The sequence below is a fragment of the Scatophagus argus genome, chromosome 5 (assembly GCF_020382885.2).
Source record: "Scatophagus argus isolate fScaArg1 chromosome 5, fScaArg1.pri, whole genome shotgun sequence".
Taxonomy (NCBI): Eukaryota; Metazoa; Chordata; class Actinopteri; family Scatophagidae; genus Scatophagus; species Scatophagus argus.
In genome coordinates this window covers 25,095,718-25,119,551 of record NC_058497.1, presented here as the reverse complement: position 1 = coordinate 25,119,551, position 23,834 = coordinate 25,095,718, and the positions used below count along the sequence as shown (strand labels likewise).

General features: G+C 44.1%; 3 protein-coding genes across 10 annotated transcripts; 2 read left to right on the top strand and 1 right to left on the bottom strand.

Annotated features, from left to right (window-relative positions):
* The first annotated feature begins 43 nt into the window (after positions 1–43).
* On the top strand, positions 44–9,039 carry LOC124059743 (flotillin-2). 4 transcript variants are annotated; one of them, XM_046390030.1, is made up of 11 exons: positions 105–294; positions 2,010–2,091; positions 2,583–2,673; positions 2,878–3,001; positions 3,348–3,466; positions 4,661–4,774; positions 4,874–4,993; positions 5,100–5,314; positions 6,326–6,509; positions 6,764–6,913; positions 7,177–9,039. In XM_046390030.1, exons 1-11 carry the CDS (start codon positions 246–248, stop codon positions 7,213–7,215), a joined length of 1,287 nt encoding a protein of 428 aa, XP_046245986.1. In that variant the 5' UTR covers positions 105–245; the 3' UTR covers positions 7,216–9,039. The 4 variants fall into 4 exon arrangements, with proteins under 4 accessions (XP_046245984.1, XP_046245985.1, XP_046245986.1 ...); XM_046390031.1 differs by lacking the exon at positions 105–294 and adding an exon at positions 1,588–1,630; XM_046390028.1 differs by lacking the exon at positions 2,010–2,091 and having other exon boundaries at positions 44–294.
* A 136-nt stretch (positions 9,040–9,175) lies between these two features.
* Positions 9,176–17,595, top strand: LOC124059740 (protein FAM222B-like). Of its 3 annotated transcripts, none has more exons than XM_046390023.1 (3): positions 9,176–9,649; positions 11,601–11,728; positions 12,226–17,595. In XM_046390023.1, exons 2-3 carry the CDS (start codon positions 11,647–11,649, stop codon positions 14,226–14,228), a joined length of 2,085 nt encoding a protein of 694 aa, XP_046245979.1. In that variant the 5' UTR covers positions 9,176–9,649; positions 11,601–11,646; the 3' UTR covers positions 14,229–17,595. The 3 variants fall into 3 exon arrangements, with proteins under 3 accessions (XP_046245979.1, XP_046245978.1, XP_046245980.1); XM_046390022.1 differs by having other exon boundaries at positions 9,176–9,660; XM_046390024.1 differs by lacking the exon at positions 9,176–9,649 and adding an exon at positions 9,667–10,648.
* On the bottom strand, positions 16,363–23,610 carry LOC124059739 (transient receptor potential cation channel subfamily V member 1-like). 3 transcript variants are annotated; one of them, XM_046390019.1, is made up of 15 exons: positions 22,914–23,610; positions 22,368–22,522; positions 21,808–21,960; positions 21,122–21,259; positions 20,717–21,018; positions 20,335–20,511; positions 20,091–20,246; positions 19,907–20,002; positions 19,736–19,806; positions 19,499–19,619; positions 19,360–19,426; positions 18,922–19,256; positions 18,638–18,762; positions 18,048–18,154; positions 16,363–17,954 (listed from the first exon to the last, which is right to left on the bottom strand). In XM_046390019.1, exons 1-15 carry the CDS (start codon positions 23,051–23,053, stop codon positions 17,851–17,853), a joined length of 2,247 nt encoding a protein of 748 aa, XP_046245975.1. In that variant the 5' UTR covers positions 23,054–23,610; the 3' UTR covers positions 16,363–17,850. The 3 variants fall into 3 exon arrangements, with proteins under 3 accessions (XP_046245975.1, XP_046245974.1, XP_046245976.1); XM_046390018.1 differs by having other exon boundaries at positions 19,499–19,664; positions 22,914–23,606; XM_046390020.1 differs by lacking the exon at positions 22,914–23,610 and adding an exon at positions 22,718–22,891 and having other exon boundaries at positions 19,499–19,664.
* Between the last annotated feature and the right edge of the window lie 224 nt (positions 23,611–23,834).

Here is a 23,834-nt window from a genome sequence, read left to right as displayed (position 1 = left end):
CTACCAAAACGCGGTATGTAAGCAGTGTCTGTGACGGTCTGTGATGTTGACAAACGTTACGTCATTGCCAGTTAGTGCGGTGTCGTTAGGCGGGGCGGGCGCTGTGTTGTTGCTGTTGTCTTACAAGACGTGTAGATTCTTACACGTCGTTCACACTTGGACTAAACGACGGAGAAGACCGTCATCAGTGACTCCATTAAGGATCCAACTGTTTGCCAGTTTTTCCTCTGCTATCCTGAGTCAACATGGGGAACTGCTTAACTGTGGGGCCGAACGAAGCTCTGGTGGTCTCCGGTAGGTGCTCCCCTTCCACCGAGCTAACGAAGTCTGCTAGCTAGCTGTCATGTTTTGAGCTAAGAGCTGAGGTCAGGTGCAAAGGTCAGACATTTCTCACACTTGTTCCTAGCAAGGTAACTAGCCACTGAATGCTAATGCTAAAACGAGCACACAGCGACCGTTTAAAGCCCTTAAATCAGTGTTAGTTAACGTCAGTCGCGGCTCTTCAGTACCGTAACGCTAACGACGTTAGCCAGCAAGGCAGCGACGTTTGCGTTACCGGGATTAGCTGTTATGGATTAGCATATGTGGCTTCGGCCGAAGTGTAACATATAATCAAATATGCAATCGCAATATGTGTAAGTAAATACTTAAATCGCTGCCGTCTTTTGAAGCAGCTTGTCGCTTCCTTTGGGCCCACAGCGATGCTCCACCTGAAAGGGGGGCGGGACTCAGGAAGCATTGAACAGTAAGAATCAGAATCAGAAAGCCTTTATTGTCATTACATACCTGGATGTACAACGAAATTTGGGATAAGATAATCCTTTAATAGTGCAGTGTTACAGCAGCCAACAGGATACAGAGGGTGAAGAGCATGCAAAACTAAGAACAGAATGTGCATTCAAAAAGATTAAATACACAGGACACAAGTACCTGCAGCTGTACACAGTACAGAAAGACTATGTACACTAGAGCTCCTCAGGTTATGATTAGTGGATGGATTAATTATTGCACAGATTTTGTTTCAGGGACTAAGTAAGTAAATTCTAATCCTTGTAGTAGTGTTTTACGTGAGTAAAGATTATTGCACAATTATTTTTCCACATGTATTATTGCAGGTCTGGCGTGAACATTTTGTCCCGTTATTACACGTTTTATTGTCCAGTTAACACATTCATCAGCTTAAATGTCCAGTCTATCATCTGTGAATGTTGTGGAGTCTGACAGCAGTGGGCAGGAAGGAGCGGTGGTACGTCTCCGTCACACAGCGCGGGTGTAGCAGAGATGCACACAGCACAGTGAAAATATGAATAGTTTTCCCATCATTTCTTTGCTTGTGACTCCTAAAACACACAGTACATAGACGAAAGTATCCAGATGTCTTTAGGGGGTGAAGGGAAATCTTAATGCTTCAGCATACCAAGACATTTTGGACAATGCTATGCTTCCAACTTTGTGGCAACAGTTTGTTGAAGGCCCTTTTCTATTCCAGCATGACTGTGCCCCAGTGCACAAAGCAAAGCTCCATAAAGACATGGTTGGATGAGTTTGGTGTGGAAGAACTTGACTGGCCCACACAGAGCCCTGACCTCAACCCCATCCAACACCTTTGGGATGAACTGGAACGGAGATTGTGAGCCAGGCCTTTTGGTCCAACATCAGTGTGTGACCTCACAAATGCTCTACTGCATGAATGGGCACAAATTCCCACAGAAACACTCCAACATGTTGTGGAAAGCCTTCACAGAAGAGTGGAAGCTGTTAGAGCTGCAAAGCTAAAGTGTGTTTAGAATGAGATGTGACCCATTGACACCAGCTGCATATGTGTGTGTCCAGAGAAATAAATAAATAAGAAATAAACCAGAGGACTGCTCAGAGTTCAGCTGAAGGCAACACATTGAACTTGTCTGTACTTTCTTTTGCCTTTCCCACAGTTTGATGTTGTTTGAGGTTTAGGTGATTGAATAATTGATGGGTTGGCTTGATTAATGGACCTGCGCCTCTCCCCTCAGGTGCTTGTTGTGGCTCCGATATGAAGACCTATGTGGTGGGAGGCTGGGCCTGGGCTTGGTGGCTCGTCTCGGACACCCAAAGGTGACAACACAAAGTCCATTTGCGTTATTTTGCACAAATGGAGGAGTTGACTCACTGCAGATTAGAGGATCATATTATCAAAAGTCTTGTGTTCAGAATGACCACAGCTGAAATGTGCTTTTACTGTCTAGTTTTACACACCGTGTGTTTGTGAAGACTTTGTCCCACTCATACATTTTCTAAGCTGTGTAGTGTGTTTGACTGATAAGTGACAGACAAGCACATTTCCATTTTTCTGGTTAATTTTCTATTGCAGATTATTTTGTATTCCACATGTTAATGTTCAACAGCAGGATCACATGTTAGATTTTAAAATATTCCATTGCATGAATCACATCCTGAGTCGTGCAGAACCGTGTGACCAGCCGATGAGTCGACGGGTCGATTAAACTAAATATTACTGTTAAACGTCTGTTTGTTTTATTCTTCTTTCCCACCGCTCGAAGTCGTCTCTTCGTGGCCTGATTAACGTGCTTTTGTTCCTCATGCAGGATAACCCTGGAGATCATGACTCTGCAGCCCCGATGTGAGGACGTGGAGACAGCAGAGGGGGTCGCCATCACTGTTACGGGTGTGGCTCAGGTGAGACCACATCCCAGAGCCTGCTGGGTGAACCTGTCAGCTTCATCTTTCAGCAGCAAAGCAGCAAAAAAAATCACTGAAACAATTAATTGATTATCAAATCAGTTGGCAGCTAATCTTCTTTCAGTCAGCTAAGGGTTCACACTGTTAACTAACTTCTTGTTAACTGGGGACATGACACTCACTCTGTCTCTGTCTCTGCAGGTCAAAGTCATGACGGAGCAGGACTTGCTTGCAGTAGCTTGTGAGCAGTTTCTGGGTAAATCAGTCATGGAAATCAAATCTGTGGTTCTGCAGACTTTGGAGGGACACCTGCGCTCCATTCTGGGTATGGACCTTCATTTTAACTGTGTGTTTGTCAAAATGAACCTGAATTTGTTTTCTGACTCTCTGGTGTAAATAATTTACTGGATTATTAATCGACTGGTTGTTTTAGATGGTAAAAAAATGTCCATCAGTTTCTTACGGTCTTTTGTCTGACCAGCAGTTCAAAAGGAAGTTCTATTTATATTAAGCAGAGAAAAAAAGAACTTAATTATTACAACAAAACCTGATGACTCTTTGACCTGCTTCTCTGAAAGGTTTAGAAAATTCTGCCAAAGAAGTTGTGAGGATAAAACTGCAAAGAGGACGTTTGGTCTCGGAGATGTTGACGCCGTCTCCGTCTTTTGCAGGCACCCTGACTGTAGAGCAGATCTATCAGGACAGGGACCAGTTTGCCAAACTGGTGAGGGAGGTGGCAGCTCCTGACGTGGGCAGGATGGGCATCGAGATCCTCAGCTTTACCATTAAGGTGAGCAAAGAAAGGTGGAATTAATGCAAGTCAGCAGCTTCACAGAAAGCTTCCTGCGACGGCTGTCACTCACCTGGAGTTCGGGTTTGTGTTTGTTGGCTGGTGGATGCGCACACTTTGAGCTGCATCATCGTGACCGTGAGCTCTCTGTTGTTTTCATTTCTGAACTGTCGTTAAGAGTCAGATGTGCAGGAACTGCAGTGTGTCAGTCACACAGACATCATCTGCTGCTGAGGCTGCTGCTCATTAGAGGTCCTCTCTGCAGGGCGCAGTCTCCCCCTGAACTGTTTGCTGCTGTTCATTAGGACTAACTGAAGTCCTTTGCTGGAAGCCCAGAGTCCATTTCTGTCTTGACAGTCTGGGACGAGACGGTTCATGTGATGCTGCAGGACCAGCTGGCCAATTAGATGGACATTTGTGGCTTGTCTGTGTTTTTTTTCTTGACGTCTCTCTGATTCAGAGCATCAACCTACTTGTGGCAAATTGACTTGGTGTAGAGTGAAGTTGTAAAAACTGGACTGTTGGAGTCCTGATGTTCCTTATGTTCTTATCGAATTCAGGAGTCGCATTAACTGAAAATATTTGGTTCATGCCAAAGGTGGGGTGGTGGGCTGTTGTGATGAAGTTGTTGAAAAGTAAAAGCTATTAAATAAGTTCTACACAGGACTGAGCCCATTACCCCCGCCAGCTACTTTGCTTGTCTTCTTAACAACAACATCACAGATGACTGAGTGTGCATTAAAGGCAGCACCCTCTCACCCTCTAGCCTGTGTCTAAACGTGTGCTGTCCTCGTGCTGGGACAGGGTCTTGCCGAGCCTCTGAATGACCAGACTTGGAAGGACGTCCTACAAAGAAGCAGCTCCTGTCTGTCAGAAGGACGACCAGCCTCTGGTCGAGTAGCTGAGCTCTTGTCTCTAATCAGCTGGTTTCTGTCCGTGGACGAAACCACATTAGACAAATTTGTCCAAATCAGCGCTGAGAGAAATGAGATATGAGTACACGTTCTCATCTTGGTTCTGTTTGAAAGATTTCCAGGGTTTCCAGAGCATTTAAGTCAACCCCTAACTGTACTTTGACTAATGGAACAAATGTGTTGAGTCCGTTGCTGTTTGTGCTGCCTCAGGCGGTTGTGCTTTTGCATTTAAAAAATCTTTTCAGCTGTACTTAAGTTTTCTGTTTCTCTGTGCCTGCAGGATGTGTATGATAAACTGGATTATCTGAGCTCCCTCGGGAAGACCCAGACTGCCGCTGTCCAGAGGGACGCAGACATCGGAGTGGCTGAGGCAGAGAGGGATGCTGGGATACGGGTAAGGAGGCTCTGGCAGGTGGTGGGAGACTCTGACAAGTGGATGCTGTCGCACCAAAAAGCCAACTGAACTCTGCTTTCCCTCTTTAACATCTCCTAGGAAGCAGAATGTAAGAAAGAGATGATGGACGTCAAATTCCTGGCTGACACCAAGATGGCCGACTCCAAACGAGAACTGGAGCTGCAGAAAGCCTCCTTCAACCAGGAAGTCAACACGAAGGTGGGCACCTTGACCTTTTGAAACTAGTAGGTTTCAGTCAAAATGCTGTTAGCTCAGGTGCCAACACGCTTTAGAAATGTGACAGTCGGTGCGCTGATGTCTCCAGAAAGCAGAGGCCCAGCTGGCATACGAGCTGCAGGCAGCCAAGGAGCAGCAGAAGATCCGCCTGGAGGAGATCGAGATCCAAGTGGTGCAGAGGAAGAAGCAGATCACCATCGAGGAGAAGGAGATCGACCGGACAGACAAGGAGCTCATCGCCATCGTGAAGAGGCCCGCTGAGGCCGAGGCCTACAAGATGCAGCAGCTGGCTGAGGGGCAGAAGTGAGTGAGAGCCTCATCATTAGAGGGGCATTCAGACACTTTTAGGAGGATTTTACCTATCGGCAGAAATTCTGACACACACACACTTGCTTGTCTTGTCCTGTTGAGGCACATAGCTGACCTCCTTAAAACATGTGGAAATAACAAACACTCCAGTTGCGACATCACAACAAGCCCGGAGCCTTCATAGCTGACATGCCTGAATTTAATTTGCTCGTAGCAACAAACCTCCAGTTATGAGCAGTAAAAAATGTGAGTAGATGTTGGCGTTCTTGAAATAAGAGCTGGATGGAAATTTCAGTCCATAACACTACGGGATATTTATTATTTATTAACCGTGGGCCTTCGTCAGGTGCTCAGCAGTCAGGATCTGTGCAGGTGAAGAAAGGAAAAACCAGCTGAAAACTGCATTCAGATGGTTAAAATGGAAACCATTTCAACAAGCCACCACGTCTGACGTGTCGCTGCAGAGGAAATCATGTCTTTAGTGTGACGGGTGGGACGAGCAGGTGGTGCACGAGCCGAAAGCGGAGTTTACAGCATCTCGCTGCACAACACAACAGAGCAGCACAACATTTTATCCTTCTGTCCTCTCGTGTGAGACTGACTGAGTTTTACAAGTTGATGCGTCTGTCAGTCCTCATTTTTGGTTTCAGGGAAACAAAAATTCTCTCCTGCCTCTCACTGGAGGCGCCGGCTCACAGAAAGATCAGAGTTCAGGAGCTACAGAGCAGCTCCACCGCCTTCACCTGTGGAAGACATCTGTTGTCTTGCTTGAGGGCGTAGTCACGGGGGGGAGTGATTGTCCTTCAGCAGGCGTGAAACCTGTCCTTCCAGCCTGCGTCCTCTCTAACAGCAGAGTCCCCACCTCGTCACATTTCCTCTGTGGCCACATGTCCTCCATTTTTAAAACGCTTAAATTACGAGGTTGCATGTCAGGCAGGTACGTGTTTTTAAAGTAATCTGTGAGGCGATAAGGGATGCGCATTTCATTTGTTTCCTCCTCATCAGGATGAAGACAGTGCTGATAGCCCAGGCTGAGGCAGAGAAGATCAAGAAGATCGGGGAGGCGGAGGCTTGCTCCATCGCGGCCGTGGGGAAGGCGGAGGCCGAGAAGATGAGGCTGAAGGCCGAAGCCTACCAGCAGTACGGAGAGGCAGCTAAGACTGCCCTGGTCCTCGAGGCCCTGCCCAAGGTAAAACAGACACGGGGTCCTTGAGTGTCCTCAAAAGGGACCTGATGTACTCATTTCCAGCTCTGTGGTTTTAATCTGGGACTCCACAAGAGTCCCTTTGCGTGTTGGTGGTGTTTTTGAAGCCGCGGCGAAAGCGACAGCCCTCAGTGTTTACATCGAGATCACCGGCAGCTGCTTCATCTCAGTGGCTCAGTGACTGGATTGTGCACCACACGATTATTTCCTGCTTACAGTAAACAACCTTGTCATTCCAGATCGCCTCTAAGGTGGCAGCTCCGTTAGCCAAGACCAACGAGATTGTTATCCTGAGCGGGGAGGGCAGCCGCGTGACGGGCGAGGTCAACCGCCTTCTAGCCGAACTTCCTGTGTCCATCAACGCTCTCACCGGAGTGGATTTGTCAAAGGTGAGCTTGTTTTATTGTACAGGTTTGTAACACTGAACGAATGTGCTGTCACATGCATGAAGGATCAGGATACTGAATCAGATCTTTTGTCGGTGGTTTTCACTGGCTGTTTAGCACTTTGATTTAAGTCTGAGGACCTCTGAGAGACATGACAAGAACATGTCAAAAATTCATAACGCAGATCAGACGTACAGCATTTTGCCGTGTCCACACGTCGCATGTTCCTGTCATTACGTCCTAAAGTCCACTTCCGTCCTCCACAGATGCCGTTGTTGCAGAAGATGTCCAGCTCTCAAGCCTGAACGCCGAGCGCCTCCACACGACTTCAGTATCTGTTGTATGCACTCTGACAGACTGCCTTTAATACACTTGAAGAATTTTGTTGTTTTATACATATATACTGTATACCAAGTGAATTTTGGAAACCTCTGGTGCCTTACTTTATACAGGACCAGAACATCTGCATGCACTGCTGCTCATTCAAATGTTTTTTTTTTTATTATTATTTCATTTTAAATGAGACCATTTTGTTTTCTTTTTTTTGTGTTTTTAGTATTTGAATGGTACATACTGTGTATTGGCCCGTCGGTATGAAGTGTCAGTGAAGCAGACAGCTAATGTTAACACCTTTTCTTTCCTTCTTGTGCTCCGCACAAAAGGCCTCTGTTGTCACTTTTTACCTTGCGTACATTGCAGGCCTTTTTGTTGATTTTTATACCTCTTTCTTCGTCGTTAGACACATCTGCACTCCCCCGATAATCTGAATCTTATCAAGCGTCGAGCTTTCTTTTCCGTGAACGCGTTGTACGTTTTAACTGTCAGATGTTATTCAGGTTATTTCATGTCTCACTGATTGTGTTTTACGATAACAGGTGCTCACAATCTTAAAAGAAGCTCCCCTCGTTGTGTGAATGGTACCCAATCCTCCCAATCTCCTCACAGCAGGCATGAAACATATGATTATTGTTTATACATTTCAGGAAGACAGGAAGCTGATCTTGTGCTGATGTGGTTAGCTTGTAATGTGATCCTTTTAATATTTCGTGTGACTTTCAATGTAAACTGTGAGTAGCCTTCATTACGTTTGAAGAAATTGTTTGGTGTTCAAAAAAAAAAAAAGAAAAAGATGAGGAAAAAAACGATTCGACGGTCAAAGTGTAAAAAGTGACGGCGAGGAGTCGTGTGAAATCTGTTTATGATGTGTAAGAAGCTTCGTGTGAATAGAATCTGAAAAGGCCTAACAGTGATGCCAAATAGAACAGACGATCTTTTATTTTGTATTGCATCAGAAGGTCTTGGGGACTTACTGCATAGTTTATCTGATGTTTAATTTCATGCCACAAATATCTGTAGACGTTAAGCCATGTTTGACTGGGTGTCAACAAACCAAACTTTTACACTTTTTAGAGAAAGACACCTTTTCTGTTCAATGCACTGATTTGTTTTACTAACTGTGACATCAACAGCAGAAGGACGTTTTAAGCCGAGCTCTTCAACTTATCAAGCCATGTTTTAATCAGTGATTTTGCTGTTTGTAAACGGTCACAAAGCTTTGTTGTTTTGCAGTCGGATCCGCCAAATCTTTAGCTCCAGTGCAGCAGTAGGTTTGGTGTTGGGACGGAAAAGTAGATGGAGGTCGATCTCTTTCGTCCAGAAGAAGTGATGGTGAATTCTGGAAGGCTGATCTCAGTGCTGTAAAGAGCTGCACTCGCTCACACTAAACCTACAGCAGTTTGACGGAGATGCTGAGTTTGAAGCTCATGTCTCGAGCAGGTGAAGCAGCAGATGGACGAGCTTACTGACAGAATTCACACACAACACTGTTATGATTATTATTGCTGCTGATGTAGTCATCCTCAGTTGATTTGTGTTTGTAGCATTCTTTGTTGATAGAGTAATTTGACAAATACTGTGGCCGTATTGATTTAAACGTGTCCAGCGTGTATATATGAATGACATGTTTGTGTTATATTCCTGATGTTATTTAAAACACACACACTGTACGTCTCTGACAGCCCTGAGTTTCCTGTATGCTCTTGCTGCATGTCATCCGTCTGTACTCAGAATAATCAGTTCACTCTTAGCTAATTGTCATTCTAATAAATCAAAATGACAATTTATTGTTACATCGCCATTTCCTGTTCTGCAAAGTTTGTTCAAAGACCTTCTCTCATTTTTTTCATTGACTCTTCACTAAGTTTAATGAGGAGTCAATGAAATCAAGTTAGCACAGTTAAAAGTCTTAATAGAAAGTAAAACAAGATTTCAGTCTTAATCACTTTGCATGCTGCATTCATTATATGTTCGTCAGTTTAGGTTAGAGATGTAATCTCTGTGTTTTTAGGCCTTTTTATCACTTTTGTTAGAGTTAATATACATGTATGTTCCTAAGTTGTGTCCCTTCCACTTGAGAAGTCAAACATATACGAGGTGGTGGAAATTAATTTTGAATGCAGGGTTTTTACGTTTACTGGAATCTATGCTAGTGCCGCTGACCTGAATATTTTTCCCATCATTCCCTATGCTCCTAAACTGTCCGTGGGAATTATTGGACAGGCGTTTGCCATTGCTGCCTAAATGCAGAATCGGGGTCCTTTCTCTTCGCGCATGCCCGACAAACGTTGCTGCCGTAGCCGGACAGCAGCACGGAGAATCAACACACTGGGGATGGTCTCGTCATTTTTAAAAACAATATCAACGTTTTATCTCCACAAAATGAAGTTTCCTTACTCGTAGGTTCGTGAGGAGTAAGTATTATCCTCTTTGATGCGACTCGCGTCGGCGTTTTTCGCCAATGAAAAGCTAAAGTTTGCTAACCAGCTGGCCTGGTCACAATAAGCACAAAGAAGCTCCTTATTTATTGTGGTGCTTGACTCGAGGTAACCTATGGAGCGATGTAATTTCACCGTTTTTGATTCCACTTCGGGAGGTGTTGTGGTCCCGCAGTGGATCCTGCTAGCTTGCTAAAATAGCCCAGCTACATTTATTAGATCGTTACTAAGCTGTTTTAACCTACAGCAGATTAAGGCTGGATTGCTAGACAGATGGCTAACGTTACCTAGCTACAGACGGGCTGTCTGAAAGTGAACCCATCTCACTTCAAGACTATTAAATATGCAGTTCGACTCGTTCACTTATCTGGCAGAGGTTAACTTAGGCGTTAGCTGAGGTCGGTGCCCTGGCTGCACACGGTAGGTGTGACCCATACCTGTGGAAAAGGTCACATTATCAGGTGTCTATTAATTAAGGTCCTCTTTTTCCTTGGGTGTTTTCAGCAGTAGTCATTCCACTGCGTCATCCTGTGGGGTTCAGAGGAGGAAAATGTAGACCCAAGTCAACAGAGACGCATTTGTCTTTTAGCCAAATGCGTTTGAATTTAGACGAACTAGCAACGCTATTAGTCCTCTTGAATACGTGTTTACATGACATTTTATCTCACCAGTAAGCTTAGCGCAAAAAGCTTTAGACAATTTGGGCATTAAGATTGCATCAGTTTGACCAGTCAAGCATTTGAACAGTGGAAGTGAACAAATCATGAATCATCAGCTGTCTGCAAACCTGCGATGAATCTGCAAAACGATGTACAGTAACTAAAGCGTAAAGCCTGCGTAAAGCTGTGATGTGAGGAATAAAACCTAGTTTTCCTGCTTCACTGGGAGGATGTGCTGTGCTTCTTTGTGTCACGCCTCTGATATTAGCCAACAACGGGTCTCATCTGGTGAGCAGTGAAACCATGTGAGTAGAATGTGAATTAGAAGAAGATTAATTAGAATTAAATTAGAATGATTTTGATAGTTGACTAATCGTTTTAAGTCAAAACCTCTGAGCTTTGATGAGCTGCTGTCTCATGTCATTCATTGGTCTTTTCACTATCTGCTGACATTTTGACAATACAATGAATAAGTTAATTGTGAAAGATAATTGCAAGATTTAATTGTTGATAAAATTAATCGTGAGTTGCAGTCCTGTGGTGGATTTGGTTCCTGATCTCTCTAATTGGAAGTGCCAATTATCACTGTGTTTGTTCTCAAAATTTCCAATAGGAATCTACAAGTGAGAATTTACATTTGAAAAATGTAAATCTGCCTTTTAGTGTATTTAAATTAAAAAAAACATTTTAGGAGAGGCTGTGGCACCACCTCATTAAACTACTCCAAGTCTGACCAGTAATTGGATTTTCATGGTTTACCCATATGTCAGTTTGCACATTCTTCATAGATTTGTAGATGGTGTGTGATTCATCACTATCACAGTTGAAACACCTAAAGTTGACTCATAATACTGGAGCCATCTTTAAAACAACTGTCTTAAAGGTTTCTGGACTAAGCTTGTTTGTGAGCTCGGACTCCTTTGTGTGAGCAGCTGCTCGGTCAGTCGACAGGCCTGATTCAGGAGCAGCGCTTCCATCCGAGTCTCGCTCTTCACATCGTGTGCTCTTTTAAAATGTCTGTGAGTTTGATGATAGCTGATTGGCTTGCAGCGTCGATGTGCTGTTCTGTTTTCAGTCTCTGCTCGCTGCAGGGTGCACGCGGCCCGTTTTTACGCAACCACCATGTCTGTTTGATACAAGCTGCCTCTTGCAAAAGGTCAAACTGTACTGCCTGTGAAAACGGTGATAGCAAAGTCATTTCACACCACTGTAAGTGTCTGTCTGCAGCTGACTTGTGCCCGCTCTGTCTCTGCCCAGTATGGTGAGGAGAAGCTGTCCCATGCTGCATTAGTGGAATAGTGACATGCTGGCCTGTCTGCCAGCATCAGGTGACCCTACCATCAGATTTCTCTCCCGCACGCAGATGAACACTGGACTTCAGAAATGTAAGTGCTTTCCTCCACCATGTTGTGCTTCTGTTTCCTGTGAAATTAGCCTCTTCCTCAGTTGGCGTTATGGATCAGACAATGTGTTGACGTTTCAGTTTTGGAAATAATCCACCATTTGCTAAAATCTACATGACAAGTCAGTGTTATCATTATTGACCCCTGAAACCTTGTAGTTGGTAGAAGGATGGTTAAATTATGGCTGGCGTTAATCCTGGCATGTCACGTGTTGTGCCAGCTTTTCACTCCAGCTGACCATTAAATGCACAGTGTGTTTGATGCATAACACTAATTTTGTTAAGTTTTTGTCCTCCATAAAATGCTGTGAACTCTTAGCAGAAAAAGCTACGATGTAAATCAGGCTGCAGCACAGTTTATTCCCGTACTGCTTAGTGTCATACAGCTTACAGTTTATGTAATGTAGTGAGGTGTCGTCACATCCCAGCGAGTGTGAGACATTTGTGAGACATTTCTGGTTGTCTGTGTACACATTTCAGGGGAAACTACACAGAAGATGAGATCTGCCAGCTACCCAACCCCAGCAGAGTTGGATGCCTATGCTAAGAAAGTTGCCAACAACCCTCTGACCATCCAGATCTTCCCCAACAGTGTCAAAGTACCTCAACGGAAGCACATTCGCCGCACAGTCAACGGGCTTGACACGTCCTCGTCCAGCCAGCGCCACAGTCCCTATCCCTCTCAGGTCAGCTCCAGTAGGGGCCTGCTGGCTGTCCTCCGCGCGCCTGTTAAAGGTGTCATCAAAGAGTCGGACGGCAGTCGCGCCCGACAGCTTCAAAAGGTCGTCATGAATCCTCACAGTGGGCCATACGCCACTCAAAGCACTTTAAATCTTCCTCAGCCCGCTCCTCACCTGCAGGGCCCGTCTCAGCCTGCGGTCCAGGCTGCCCAGAAGCAGGGCTTGGTTCATCCACAGACGCTACAGCAACAGCAAAGCATGACTCACCCAATGACTTTACAGCAGCCTCAGACTATGCCTCACCCACAGGGTTTGCAGCAAAGGAGCATGGCTCATTCACAAGCTCTGCAGCGGCAGCAGAGCTTGTCACACGGTCAGACTTCACAGCAGCAGAGATTGGCTCACCCACAAGGCATACAGAGGCAGCAGAGTCTGCCGCACACCCAGGCTCTGCCACAGCAGCAGAGTCAGTCTTGTCCGCCTGTCATACCACAGCAGCATCTTTCTCATCTGCAGACGCTAAAGCATCAGCCGACTCCTCCACAGGGTTTGCTTACACAACAGGGAGTGACTCAGGATCTGCGCCACATGTCTGATGGAGGTCAGCCCCCGAGCCTGCAGCACACCCAGGGGCTGGTCAGTTCACAGCCCCTTCCCCAGGCTGTGGGTGCAGGACCTCCTGCCACGCCTAACAGCCTCCAGCAGCCACCGCCGGGGGCATACGGGCCCCGCAAGCTCCCTGACGCAGACGCCCCACCAAATGTAACGGTATCTACCTCCACCATTCCACTGTCCATGGCAGCCAGCCTGCATCAGAATCGGCAGGGTGACCTGAGCAGCATTGTGCACCAAATCAACCAGTTGTGCCAGGCAAGGGCTGGCATGGGTGCCACCTCCGTCTGTGAGGGCCAGATTGCAAACCCGAGCCCCATCAGCCGCAACCTGCTCATCAACGCCAGCTCAAGGGTCTCGTCTCACCACCCGGTTCTGGGCTCTTTGCCTAGCTGCCTCATGGTGGGACCCCCAGACAAAGCTACAGCTCAGACTCCCAGTGCTGTTCTCCATTCACAGCCCAATATAGCTGCTACTAACAGTATACCTGCCTTTCACACAGACCCAGAGAAGGTACACCTGCAGCAGCAGCAGCAGCTTCAGCACCATTTACATCAGCAGAAACAGCAGCAGCAGCAACAACAGTTACAGCAACAACATTTACAGCTGCAACAGCAGCAGCGCTCCTGGGCTCAGCATCAACTCGCTCACATGCAGCAGCCCCCTGAGGGGGCCCATCCCTGCAAGAACCCGAGGATGGAGCCTCCAACTGAGTGTGCTTTCCCCTCCCGAAACCTCAGCTACTCCCACAAGCTACCTAACACTGCACAGTCCTTTCCTCTTAAACACCCTGCAGAAAAACCACCACCTTCATCCCCTGTGAACTGCCCAGTAAATTCTATGCCTTACATTAATGGCCACTACATGCAGCCACCGTGGGGCAGCATCCCAGTCACAGCAGGTAACAATGGATCCGGCCCTCAGGACCTCCCGGTGGCTTTCCAGGGAGGGCAGGCTGCTGCTTCCACAGACCGCATCCCAGGGGTAAAGTACCGGCCAGGGAAAGAGGGTCCCGCTGGCCAGTCCAAGCTGATGCAGAATGTGGATTTCTTAGGAGGGGACTTCCAGATGCCCAACTTTCAAGAGCAGAGTATGGATGTGATGGAGAAGATGCACCGGTCAGCCATGGGTCAAGTTCAGGAGCCCAACAACGGCGGAGGTGTCCACACTCATCACCCAGGCTACCGTTAAATCGTGCCCTTATCCCTCAGCTCTCGTGTGTTTTGAGTTTTTCAACTACTTTAAGCTTCTCTGGTTTATCTATAATCTTGCAAGTGATCAATTACATTTTACAGCTCCAGAGCTCGATTTGTGGACCCACCAGGTTGTGATGTTTCAAAGTATTCCTCAGGTCTTAAGCCATGTCGTATCTTTGTTGTAGATGAAGGGTTTTTGAGATTGTCATCACTGGCATGGATGTGCTTCTCTTTCTTCATGTATATATGGTGTTTTAAAATATTAATTTGCAGCTGAGAATATGCTTGCCACATGATTGTCACAGTGCTTTTCCTAGGTTGACATGGAACAACTTTTTTTCAGCATTTGTGGCCTTACAACTGCCCAAAGGCAAGATTTAGGATGTCCCTGTGTAATGTTATGGCTTTTCTTTTAATTTGAAATTATTTATCCTCTTAACAGGTTTGTGATCCATTTAAATAAGAAGGTTACATGTATATGCAATTACTGAGACTGTTGTGAGGTTTTTGTCGCAGGAGCTCCTGTCCTTAGATGAGGTGCACACTTGTTAGTGGGCTTCAGTGAGAGCCACAAGTTGTCTATCAGGAATATACAACATGGCTTCTGAGCTGTACCCTGAGCGGTCCAGGTAGTGTGCAAAAACCGCTCATTATCACTGATACGCAGAATTTTGGTTCAAAATGAGACAAGCCAGCACTAGCAAAACAAAAAAACAAAAACGGAAGAAAAAAGAATAGCATTCTCCATTTTCTGAGATTCATGTAGTTTCTCAAGTTGCAAGAAGTTTTTCTTATGTTTTGGAAAGTCGAAAGCGACCTCGCTTTTAGTATTTCAAGAATTGCTTTTGAAGTAGTTATACTTTTATTACAGTTTTTGTTGTGTTTCTGTAGACGGTCTTACTTGAACTGTAGAAGTAACTTTTAAAATGTTGTGCTTAACATTTGGCAAAAGGAGCAGAAACTCCATTAGCCCCGTTTGTCTATAGCTAATGTGAAACAGACTGGCATCCTATTAATCTGAAAATGGCCTTTGTATGGCAGGACGTGAGAAGCAAATTGATCACTTGCAAGTGTGCAAGTACTTCAGATAATGCAAGCTGGAAAAGCGCTTCATGTCCTCACCACTTTACTGCTGTAACACAAGTGAACTGACTGTGGAGTGGACGTTAGCTGCTTGGCTGCTCATCTGCTGATCACTGGCCTTTACCCTGTGTTGTACCTCTGCTACCTATAAAATATAAGAATTAACAACATTCAGTACAGGTTATGTTGTGCTAGATGTTTCTAGCATGAAGCTCTGGACCCTTTTTTCTTCTAATCCTTTTTTTGGGTTGATGTTGTCTGGGCACACGTTGCTCTGCAAGCCTCAAGCCTTCTGGAAAAAGCCTTAAATGCGACAGTAGTTATCCCTCTATTTAATTCTTACTTTAAATGACTTCCTTTACTAGGATCCCAACTCCAGTATGACTTCGTTGTGAGAAAGAGTAAATTATTATTATTATTTTTTTTTCTTTGGTTCATTTTAAATCTGAACTGTTGGCTCATTGGACAGTGCTGATTCGTATAAGCAGCGGGAGCGGGTGATGTTGCCTTAAACTGAAATATTAAGGTAATAATGCTACTCATACGTGTTGATAAATCACCTGTCGTCTCAAATGTCAAGGATTTAAGATGATTTTAAGAGTAAAATATGAATAGTGTTTAGCAGAATTAGTAGGTTTGTAGAACACGGCTGTAGCAAGTTATTTTAAAGTATTTGGACTGTGTTTTAGTTACTTGATAAATATCCTTATGTAGTTTAATTTATTTTTTTTTGGACCACTGCATCCTGAAGCCATAGGTGTTTTCACATTAGGTGCCATAGGTGACACACAGTGACGCAGACAGTGTAAACCGGATTGTCTGCACTCGGGAGACAAATAAGAGGTTTGCATCCATGCTTTAATCTGATGTCTTTCACAGCGCAGAGCTTATTTTCTCTTCTCTGAGTTGTTCTCAGAACACAGTGCAGGTCGAAAGAGAGAAACGAGTGGCGAGACGATACGAGATGCAAGCTTTTCTGGATTTTGATCTTCATACTTGATGGCAGTTTTCTTTTTTTTCTTGTTTTTGTTTTTTTTTTTTCCTTATTTTTCTGGCTCTCATTTTTGACGTGCCTGCCCCTTAAAAGCTGCTATTGACTTTAATCTTAACACACACTAGTATGGTTTGTGTGTGTGTGTGTGTGTATGAATAGTAATGTATGGGCTGTATCAATGAAAAGGAGTTCCTGTTTATAGGATGGGCGCAGGGCAAAAACCGCCACCACTGACATGCTGGTGAATTTGGTTTAGTCTAGCAGACATATTTGGAGATTGTTCTAAATATTTAACAGCTGACCAGTGTTCAAAGAGTGATTTTCAGCAGTCTAACCCACAGTCATCTTCCAGGCCTGTCTGGGGGTTCCTTAAATCAACACTAAAACTGACAGATCTGCCCTGTTTATTTTGAGCTGCCTCGTTACAGCCCCACATCGTCAGGTTCTACAGTCTCATATGAAGTGCCTCCACTGGGCTTAGTATGGAGAAAAGCGTGAATGGGTGTTTGAGTGTGTGTATGTTTAGCTTGGGTACTTGCACACAGGTGTGCGCGCTTGGCAGCGGTGCACAAAGTTAATTTCTGACGGGGGACCAAGCTACTTAGCATAACTACTGATACTGTGTCATGGACTGAAGTCCTGAAGTGTGCCACGATTCCTAGACTCTGTCAGGATGTGTGAACTGTTTGCTGCTGACTCACTGACCAAAGTGACCAAGCGTCCCTCTCTGTAACCACCCGGCCGAAACGCCTCGGCAAGCTTGTTTTGGGAACTCGTTATGTTCTGATGAGCAACAGCCTGGTGACATAAAGGAGAGCTGCTGCCCTCGTTTGGACGGTTAAAGAAAATCTCGTCAAGTGAAAGTGTGAAGATGTGAACCGAGCATTAAAAAAAAAAAAAAATCTAGAGCGAGTGCTTCCTGTCTGCACAGTATCCAGGCAAGATTCAGATGTTGTCCTTAGCAGAACTGTGTACAATTTCAGAAACATGTCAGTAAGCACTGTAAGAAGCTAATTTGCTGAAGCACACTGTAGCTCGCCTCGTCAGTTGACTCAGATGGCAATATGTACTGGGGGCACATGACCACTCTCTCTAGATTTATTTTCACTCCAATGAACATGATTGTCTTTGGTTATCAAAGACTTACAGTGTTGTGAACGGTGGTGGAGGGGGGCATACTTTCTCTACTTTGTGAAAATGTGATATTCCAGTTTTGCCTAACCTTCAGGAATAAAATGTCTTGCACAAACATTCCCCCTAACCAAAATAAAGTTTTCAAACACAAGGCTTTTGTGACTGAATGTCTTTGTCACTTAAAGATAGTCAAGATGATTTAAATACATATATATATATATATATATATATATTATAGTAATTGCACTAAATTCTACAGGAATGAACTTTTTGCAAACAGTAGTTAAATTCGTAAAAAGGATATTGGAGTAAATTAGAGTCTATAGATTATAGTTTGGTAGAACATCAAATGTAGTATAAAAAAAATCCACTCTAGCCTTATTATTTTAAATTCAAGATCTCAACTTTAGATTGTAATGTGCTGATGAACCTCAAGATTGCTGGAAAGCTGCAGTTGGTGACGTCTAGCACGAATCCTCCCCCAGAGTGGACTGAGGCTCCACAGACTGCCTGAAAGATTAAAATGGTAGCTCATGTTGGTGACTGAGCAGAGAGAAGCAGCAACAACAGTGTGTGTGTGTGTGTGTGTGTGTGTTTCTCTACCAGGAGTCTGGTTGTTGGGCTGTGGTTTCATCAGATGATCCCCAGGGTCTTCCTCCTGAATAAAACCGAGATCGGACCTCCACTGTCTCCAATTCATTTCCTCCACCCTGCAGTCAGACAAGATTCCTTGGTCACTTTGGAATGATGAAAATGCTTTACGCAAAAAAAACGAGCAGTAAGGAGCAGCACTCAGCTGTCAGTCATGATGTCTCAGGCCCTTTGTATCACATCATATTACTAATTAATCCCAAACTAATCAGAAAAATGAACACTTGAACAAACATCAGTGTGATGACAAATACCCAAAATGACAGAAACAATCTTTGGGAAAAATTTATTTGATGTGTACTTTGAGTTTTTAGTTTGACTCATGTCCCATCTGCTCACATGAAGGGGGAGGAGTTTATGAGCTGTACTACAGTCAGCCACCAGGGGACCTCCAGATGTTTTGGTTACAATTCTTTCCAATCTTATATACAGTCAATGGTTTATACCAAGCTAAACAATTTAACATGTTTCCAAAATAATTTCCTGCACCTGTACAGGCTTACAACGGGACGTGATGTCACACACATCCAGGTAAGATTCACCTGAAAAATCTCCGACTCTCTTCCTGCTTGCCTCTGAAACACACCATCCTTGACACTCCGGAGAACAGCTTACTTGTCAGGCACCTCGGCAGAGTCCTCTCCATGTCCAAAATTGTAGAAGCCCTCTGAGGAGAAAATGTCAGTGGTTTACACAACAACAATAAGCCACTCTGTTTTCTAAAGTGGATTACACTTGAATTTTTCCACTGAGGATCAATAAAGGATTATCTTAGCATCGTTACTAGGTTTTGTGTACTGAAAACAAGTCTAGAACAGCTTCCCACCTGCAGCTTCCAGATGTTTTCACTTTCTTCAGAGATTCGCTCGACTGTGTGGCCCATTAGGGCTATGAGCATGTTGAGCAGCAGGATGTAAGTGAGAACTATGTACAAGATGAGCAGAATGTAGAAAACTTCCTTGTACTGGACATGGTCGGTGAACTCCAGATCACCCATTCCAATAGTGAACTTGAACAGCTCCAGCATTGTAAATCGGATGTCATTGTAAGTCGGCTTCTTGCACTTAAAGGGCTCGTCACCAAAGCTCCTTCCACGTGGCCGTGTGCCGTTGGCCAGTTTTCTGTGAGCTGGAGAGGAATCCTCTATGAGAGCAACAATAGCTATGGACAGGAAGAAAATTCAAGTCACAAGTCTTGACCTTGGAAAGCATCTCAGTCTTTATTCTGTATATGCTTGTCACATTTACGTCTATGAACGTCTTACCAGCAGAAAATCCAAAAAGCAAGACACCATAGACACATAGAAAGTTTAACAGGTCACCCAAGATCATCTAAAAAGAGACACAGACCTTAAACCAGGTAAGACTTTATGAGACTTTTGATTACTAAAACTTCATTCTTACTCTTTGCATCATGACACTGTACATCCCCATTTGTTTAGATCCTCTTGTGTAGTAAAGAACGTTGATCCAGGCAAGAGCCAACGAGATCACAAGGAGGCCAACGTACTCTCTTCGCCCACAGCTGTACAAAACGGTGCAGATCAGGAGGAGTGCTGCCTGCAGGAAGCTGCAGACCAACACAGTGGTAAGATGGTTTAAAGGGTTTGGGAATGAAAAATATCTCATAGCAATACTCACAACAGAATGTCACAGAAGCCATCAGTGTACAGAGCCTTGAAGTTTGGCGGGTTCCTCTTGAAAATAGTTACCTGTGGATTTAGGAGTCACGCGTATGAAATCAAGGATTAAGCTCTGACCTCAATTTCACTGTTTTTGTGTGAAATGCTGGATCTGATTCCACTTTCTCACCGCTTTATAAAAAAACCACACTGCTCCAAGGACACTGATAAGCTCGCCACAGCAACGGAAATAGTCTAGCGGTACATCTTCGATGGGAAACGGTGGCTGCAAGTCAAAAGGTTGTTTAGGCTGATGAAGTTGTTTAAACATAGTTTGCCCTGTTTAAAATCAGAGGATGTTTTTTCCACCTTACCTGTCCTTCCTTTCTGTAGAAGGCCACAGTGGTGAAGATGATCAGGTATAACAAGTAAACCAAGAAGTTCATCAAGAATAATTTGGCAGCAAACCTGTCCCACTTATCCTCGAGGAGGCTGCGCAGAGGCTCGATCTGGAGCATCTCAGGGCGATTCTGAGGAAATGCACACAGGTCAGTGACAGAAAACTGTCATTTTGTTAGCCTTCATGCACAGATGCTTAATTCGTAAGTGAATTCTAACTGGAATTTCACTCCCGCAGACGAGTATCTCCAACACAGAGTTTTCTTCGTTGGTGTCAATGGAGCTTGTGTCATAAAGTGAGGAGTGAACGGGTCCATAGACCCATTCTGTAAACTTCCTGGACAGCGGCCTCATCGCCTCATCTGTGAATTCCCGGTGCAGTATATGCCTGAACAGCTGGCCAATGAGAGATCAAAAAACAGGCAGTCAATCTTGTGTGAATCCTCTCATGCCTTGCACACAAAAGACAGGTTTTCCATGATCAGGCAGTGTTAATCTAATGATAGCATCTCATGATAAACAGGTCGGTCACACATCAGAGAAGGAAACATTGAGCTGTCAGAAAACACACACAAAGACCTTCATAAGTAACCAGACGTACTCCAATCTTTCCTAGCTTGGCTGCTAACTTCAGAGGAGTCAACCCTTGATTGTTTTCAATTGCTTCCAACTGGACTCTTTTCTTCTCAAGTCTCTTGTGCTGAATGAGGATGTCATCATACATCTTTGCAATCATATCTGTGTTTTCTGCCGTATTGTCTGCTATGACCACCAAAGTGTGCAAGACTGTGTTTCCCTGTGAGTCTTTCTCAGACACATCAGCTCTTCTGTAAGGGTTTTCCATCAGGAACAACACAATGTTGGGCTGGTTGGTGCAGGCAGCCAGTGATAAAGGGAGCTCTCCTGTTGGACACACACAAAGGTAACTTCAGTGCTAAGTCTTGGCCATTATCGCCTGAGACAGAAAATGAAGCCTCTGAGTATTTTTCAGGATGCAATTACTCACCAAAATAAAAGCCGAGCCCTGCATCTCGCTGGAAGAACTTCCCATTTGCTTTGGCTTGCACATCTGCTCCTTTCTGGACCAGCAGTTTCACGTGGTCAAAGCTTCTTCTCTCAATGGCAACGTGCAAGGCTGTCTGACCTGAGATAAACAAATCGTTAACGTTTCCTGCTCGGTTCTCAGTCAATTAGAAAATTTTGCAACAAATGTGATGGAACACTTCCAAGGTGCATTTCCATCGGGGTTGATGTATTTACAGTGTATTGTACCTGTACAGGTGAAGCACCTCTTATTTAAGACCAGCTTCTACATTAAAGTTTCAAAGTAGTAGTCCCTTTGTCCTGTGTTTGCATCTCTTTTACACATGATGGGTGCACAGCTGTCTCACTGTCATTAAGAACGGGATGGATAACATCTTTGTGCAATTAAACACATACAGACTGAGGTCCGGATCATCGTTTTAGATCACAGAGCTTGCAGTGAGAGCAGAGCTAAGGGTATTGGGTTCCTTTCCTCAGGTGCACCACATAATCTTAAAAATCTTGGTGTATAATTGATCAGGCACATTAAAGATATCTTCAATCTTTAAATATCTGCTACAGTCTGTACAACAAGTGACATCTGCTATCTTTAACATTCTCTGCATCAGAATTTAACTTACTCATGACTTACTATTTTTTGTCACCTACCTTTGTAGTAAGGATCTTTGTAAGATGCGTTGATTAATTTTTTTAAATCTCCAGTTTTCTCAGCTATTTCAAGGAGGACTTCGACTGTGTCATTTTTGCCATCCTTGAGGCTCAGCAAAGCTTTCAGGAGTGCAGTTTTCCCATTTGTTTCATCTGAAAGTCATGCATAAATTAATTTTCTCTTTGCAGAATTTCTGATGATTCCTCGTAAAGAACACCTAAATTTACTCTCATTAAAAAATATTCTTTATCAGCAAAACAGCAAAACAACAGGATTCACATCCAGCTCCTTTGGATTTATTTCTGTCAAAACATGGCAGGCATTAAAACAAGAAAAACAGAATTAGCTTCGTCTGACCTTCTCTTGTCCATCTTTTCTAATCAAACTAAGTGAAAACTCTTTTTGCCACCAGGACAGCAGCACACTTTGAATAACAAAGATGAATTTCATTGCTCAAACGTAGCCCTGAGGACCTGTGGCTTGACTATAACACAGTTACAGATAACCAGCAGGACACTGTCAGTTTTAAATAAGACAAAAATGCTTCCTGCCTACTTGCCTGTGAATTCTGGGCTTGTAAGTTGCTTATCATTAACTCGCAGGAAGTCAAGCAGGCCGTAAAGTTGAGCTGGGTCTCCCAGAGATGCTGCTTCAAAGATTCTCTCCCTGGTGAATGCACTACTGTACGCACAGTCAACACTGGTATTATACTGTCTGAAAGGCAGAAAATCATGCAGCGCATTAGGCTAAGCGTAGTGCAATTCTTCATAATAACACAATTTCACCACAAGATCAATCTCTTTTAAAACACTGAGCAAGGGGCACTTTGTTAGCACAATATTTGTTCGAGTCTCTTAGGAAAAGGGTACGGACCAGCATGTGAACAAATACAGGCTGAAACTTGTTTACCTGAAATCCACCACCATGTCATCTGATACTCGTCAACCCCCACAGGCTGAAATGGCAGTTTATCTTAGCAGCTATAGAGCCTCACTGGACTGTGTTGACACCTCCCACTAATCAGTCTGTATAGTACTTAAAGAACACCTGTGTAACCTGTGAGAAAGAATTCAAACTTCACTTGATCCCCAGTAGTACCAGTTACCCAGATATTGAGACGTTGGTATCCATAGGTGCAGGAATGATCTCTGGGCTGTCCTTTCCAAGGAGCCAGTCCAAACTGTTCCCCTCCTCTTTTTGGCCTTTGTTTGGCTCCACTCCATCTGGTGGCTGTCCATCGTCCATCTGTCTGGTTGATAATAATCAAGTCTCGATCGTGCAGAACAATAAACCATTGGCTTCGACAAGCAGCTCATCAGCTGAGAAGCTCAGGTGTAGAATTGCAAAGGTGTACGTGATGTTTGTTACCTGCGTGATGCTCCTCCCTCTCCCCCAGAGGGCCTACTGTTTGCCTAACAACAGTTTTCCAGTGTATGATGTAGATCATAGAACACTTGCTGTAGGGTTACTGTCTGTTACTTCAGTTATTAAATACTTAACTTTCTGGAATGGTTTGACACTGCTGATGGTGTTAAACATTTAAATGTAGACATAATTTCACTTACTCTGATGATGATGAATACACATACCATTTAAGTTTATAATTTGGAATTAAATACTAAATATTATTGCTTGGCAGCCAACTTGCTGATTGTGTATCCAAACACCAGTAGCATCAATAAGATGGAAAGATTGTTGGCTATAAAACAGGGTTTCTCCAAATATCAAACTGATAAATTACCAGTCCAGTGACAGGAAATTAAGGTTATTGACTATTGGCTGAATGAAATTATAGCTGATAAATAAAGCAGACAATAGGAAGAAATTGCTTTCCCCAACTTAACACACAGCCTCACACATTCTAATACAGTAAGTAGTGGTCTACAACTTTAAATCTGGTTTACCATTCACCAATACACACACATACACTTACATACGCACACATACACACACACATCATGTACCCATAGCTGCCAGCGATTCAAACCCAACACGAAATGAACCACCACCACAAGTCTTTGTATGT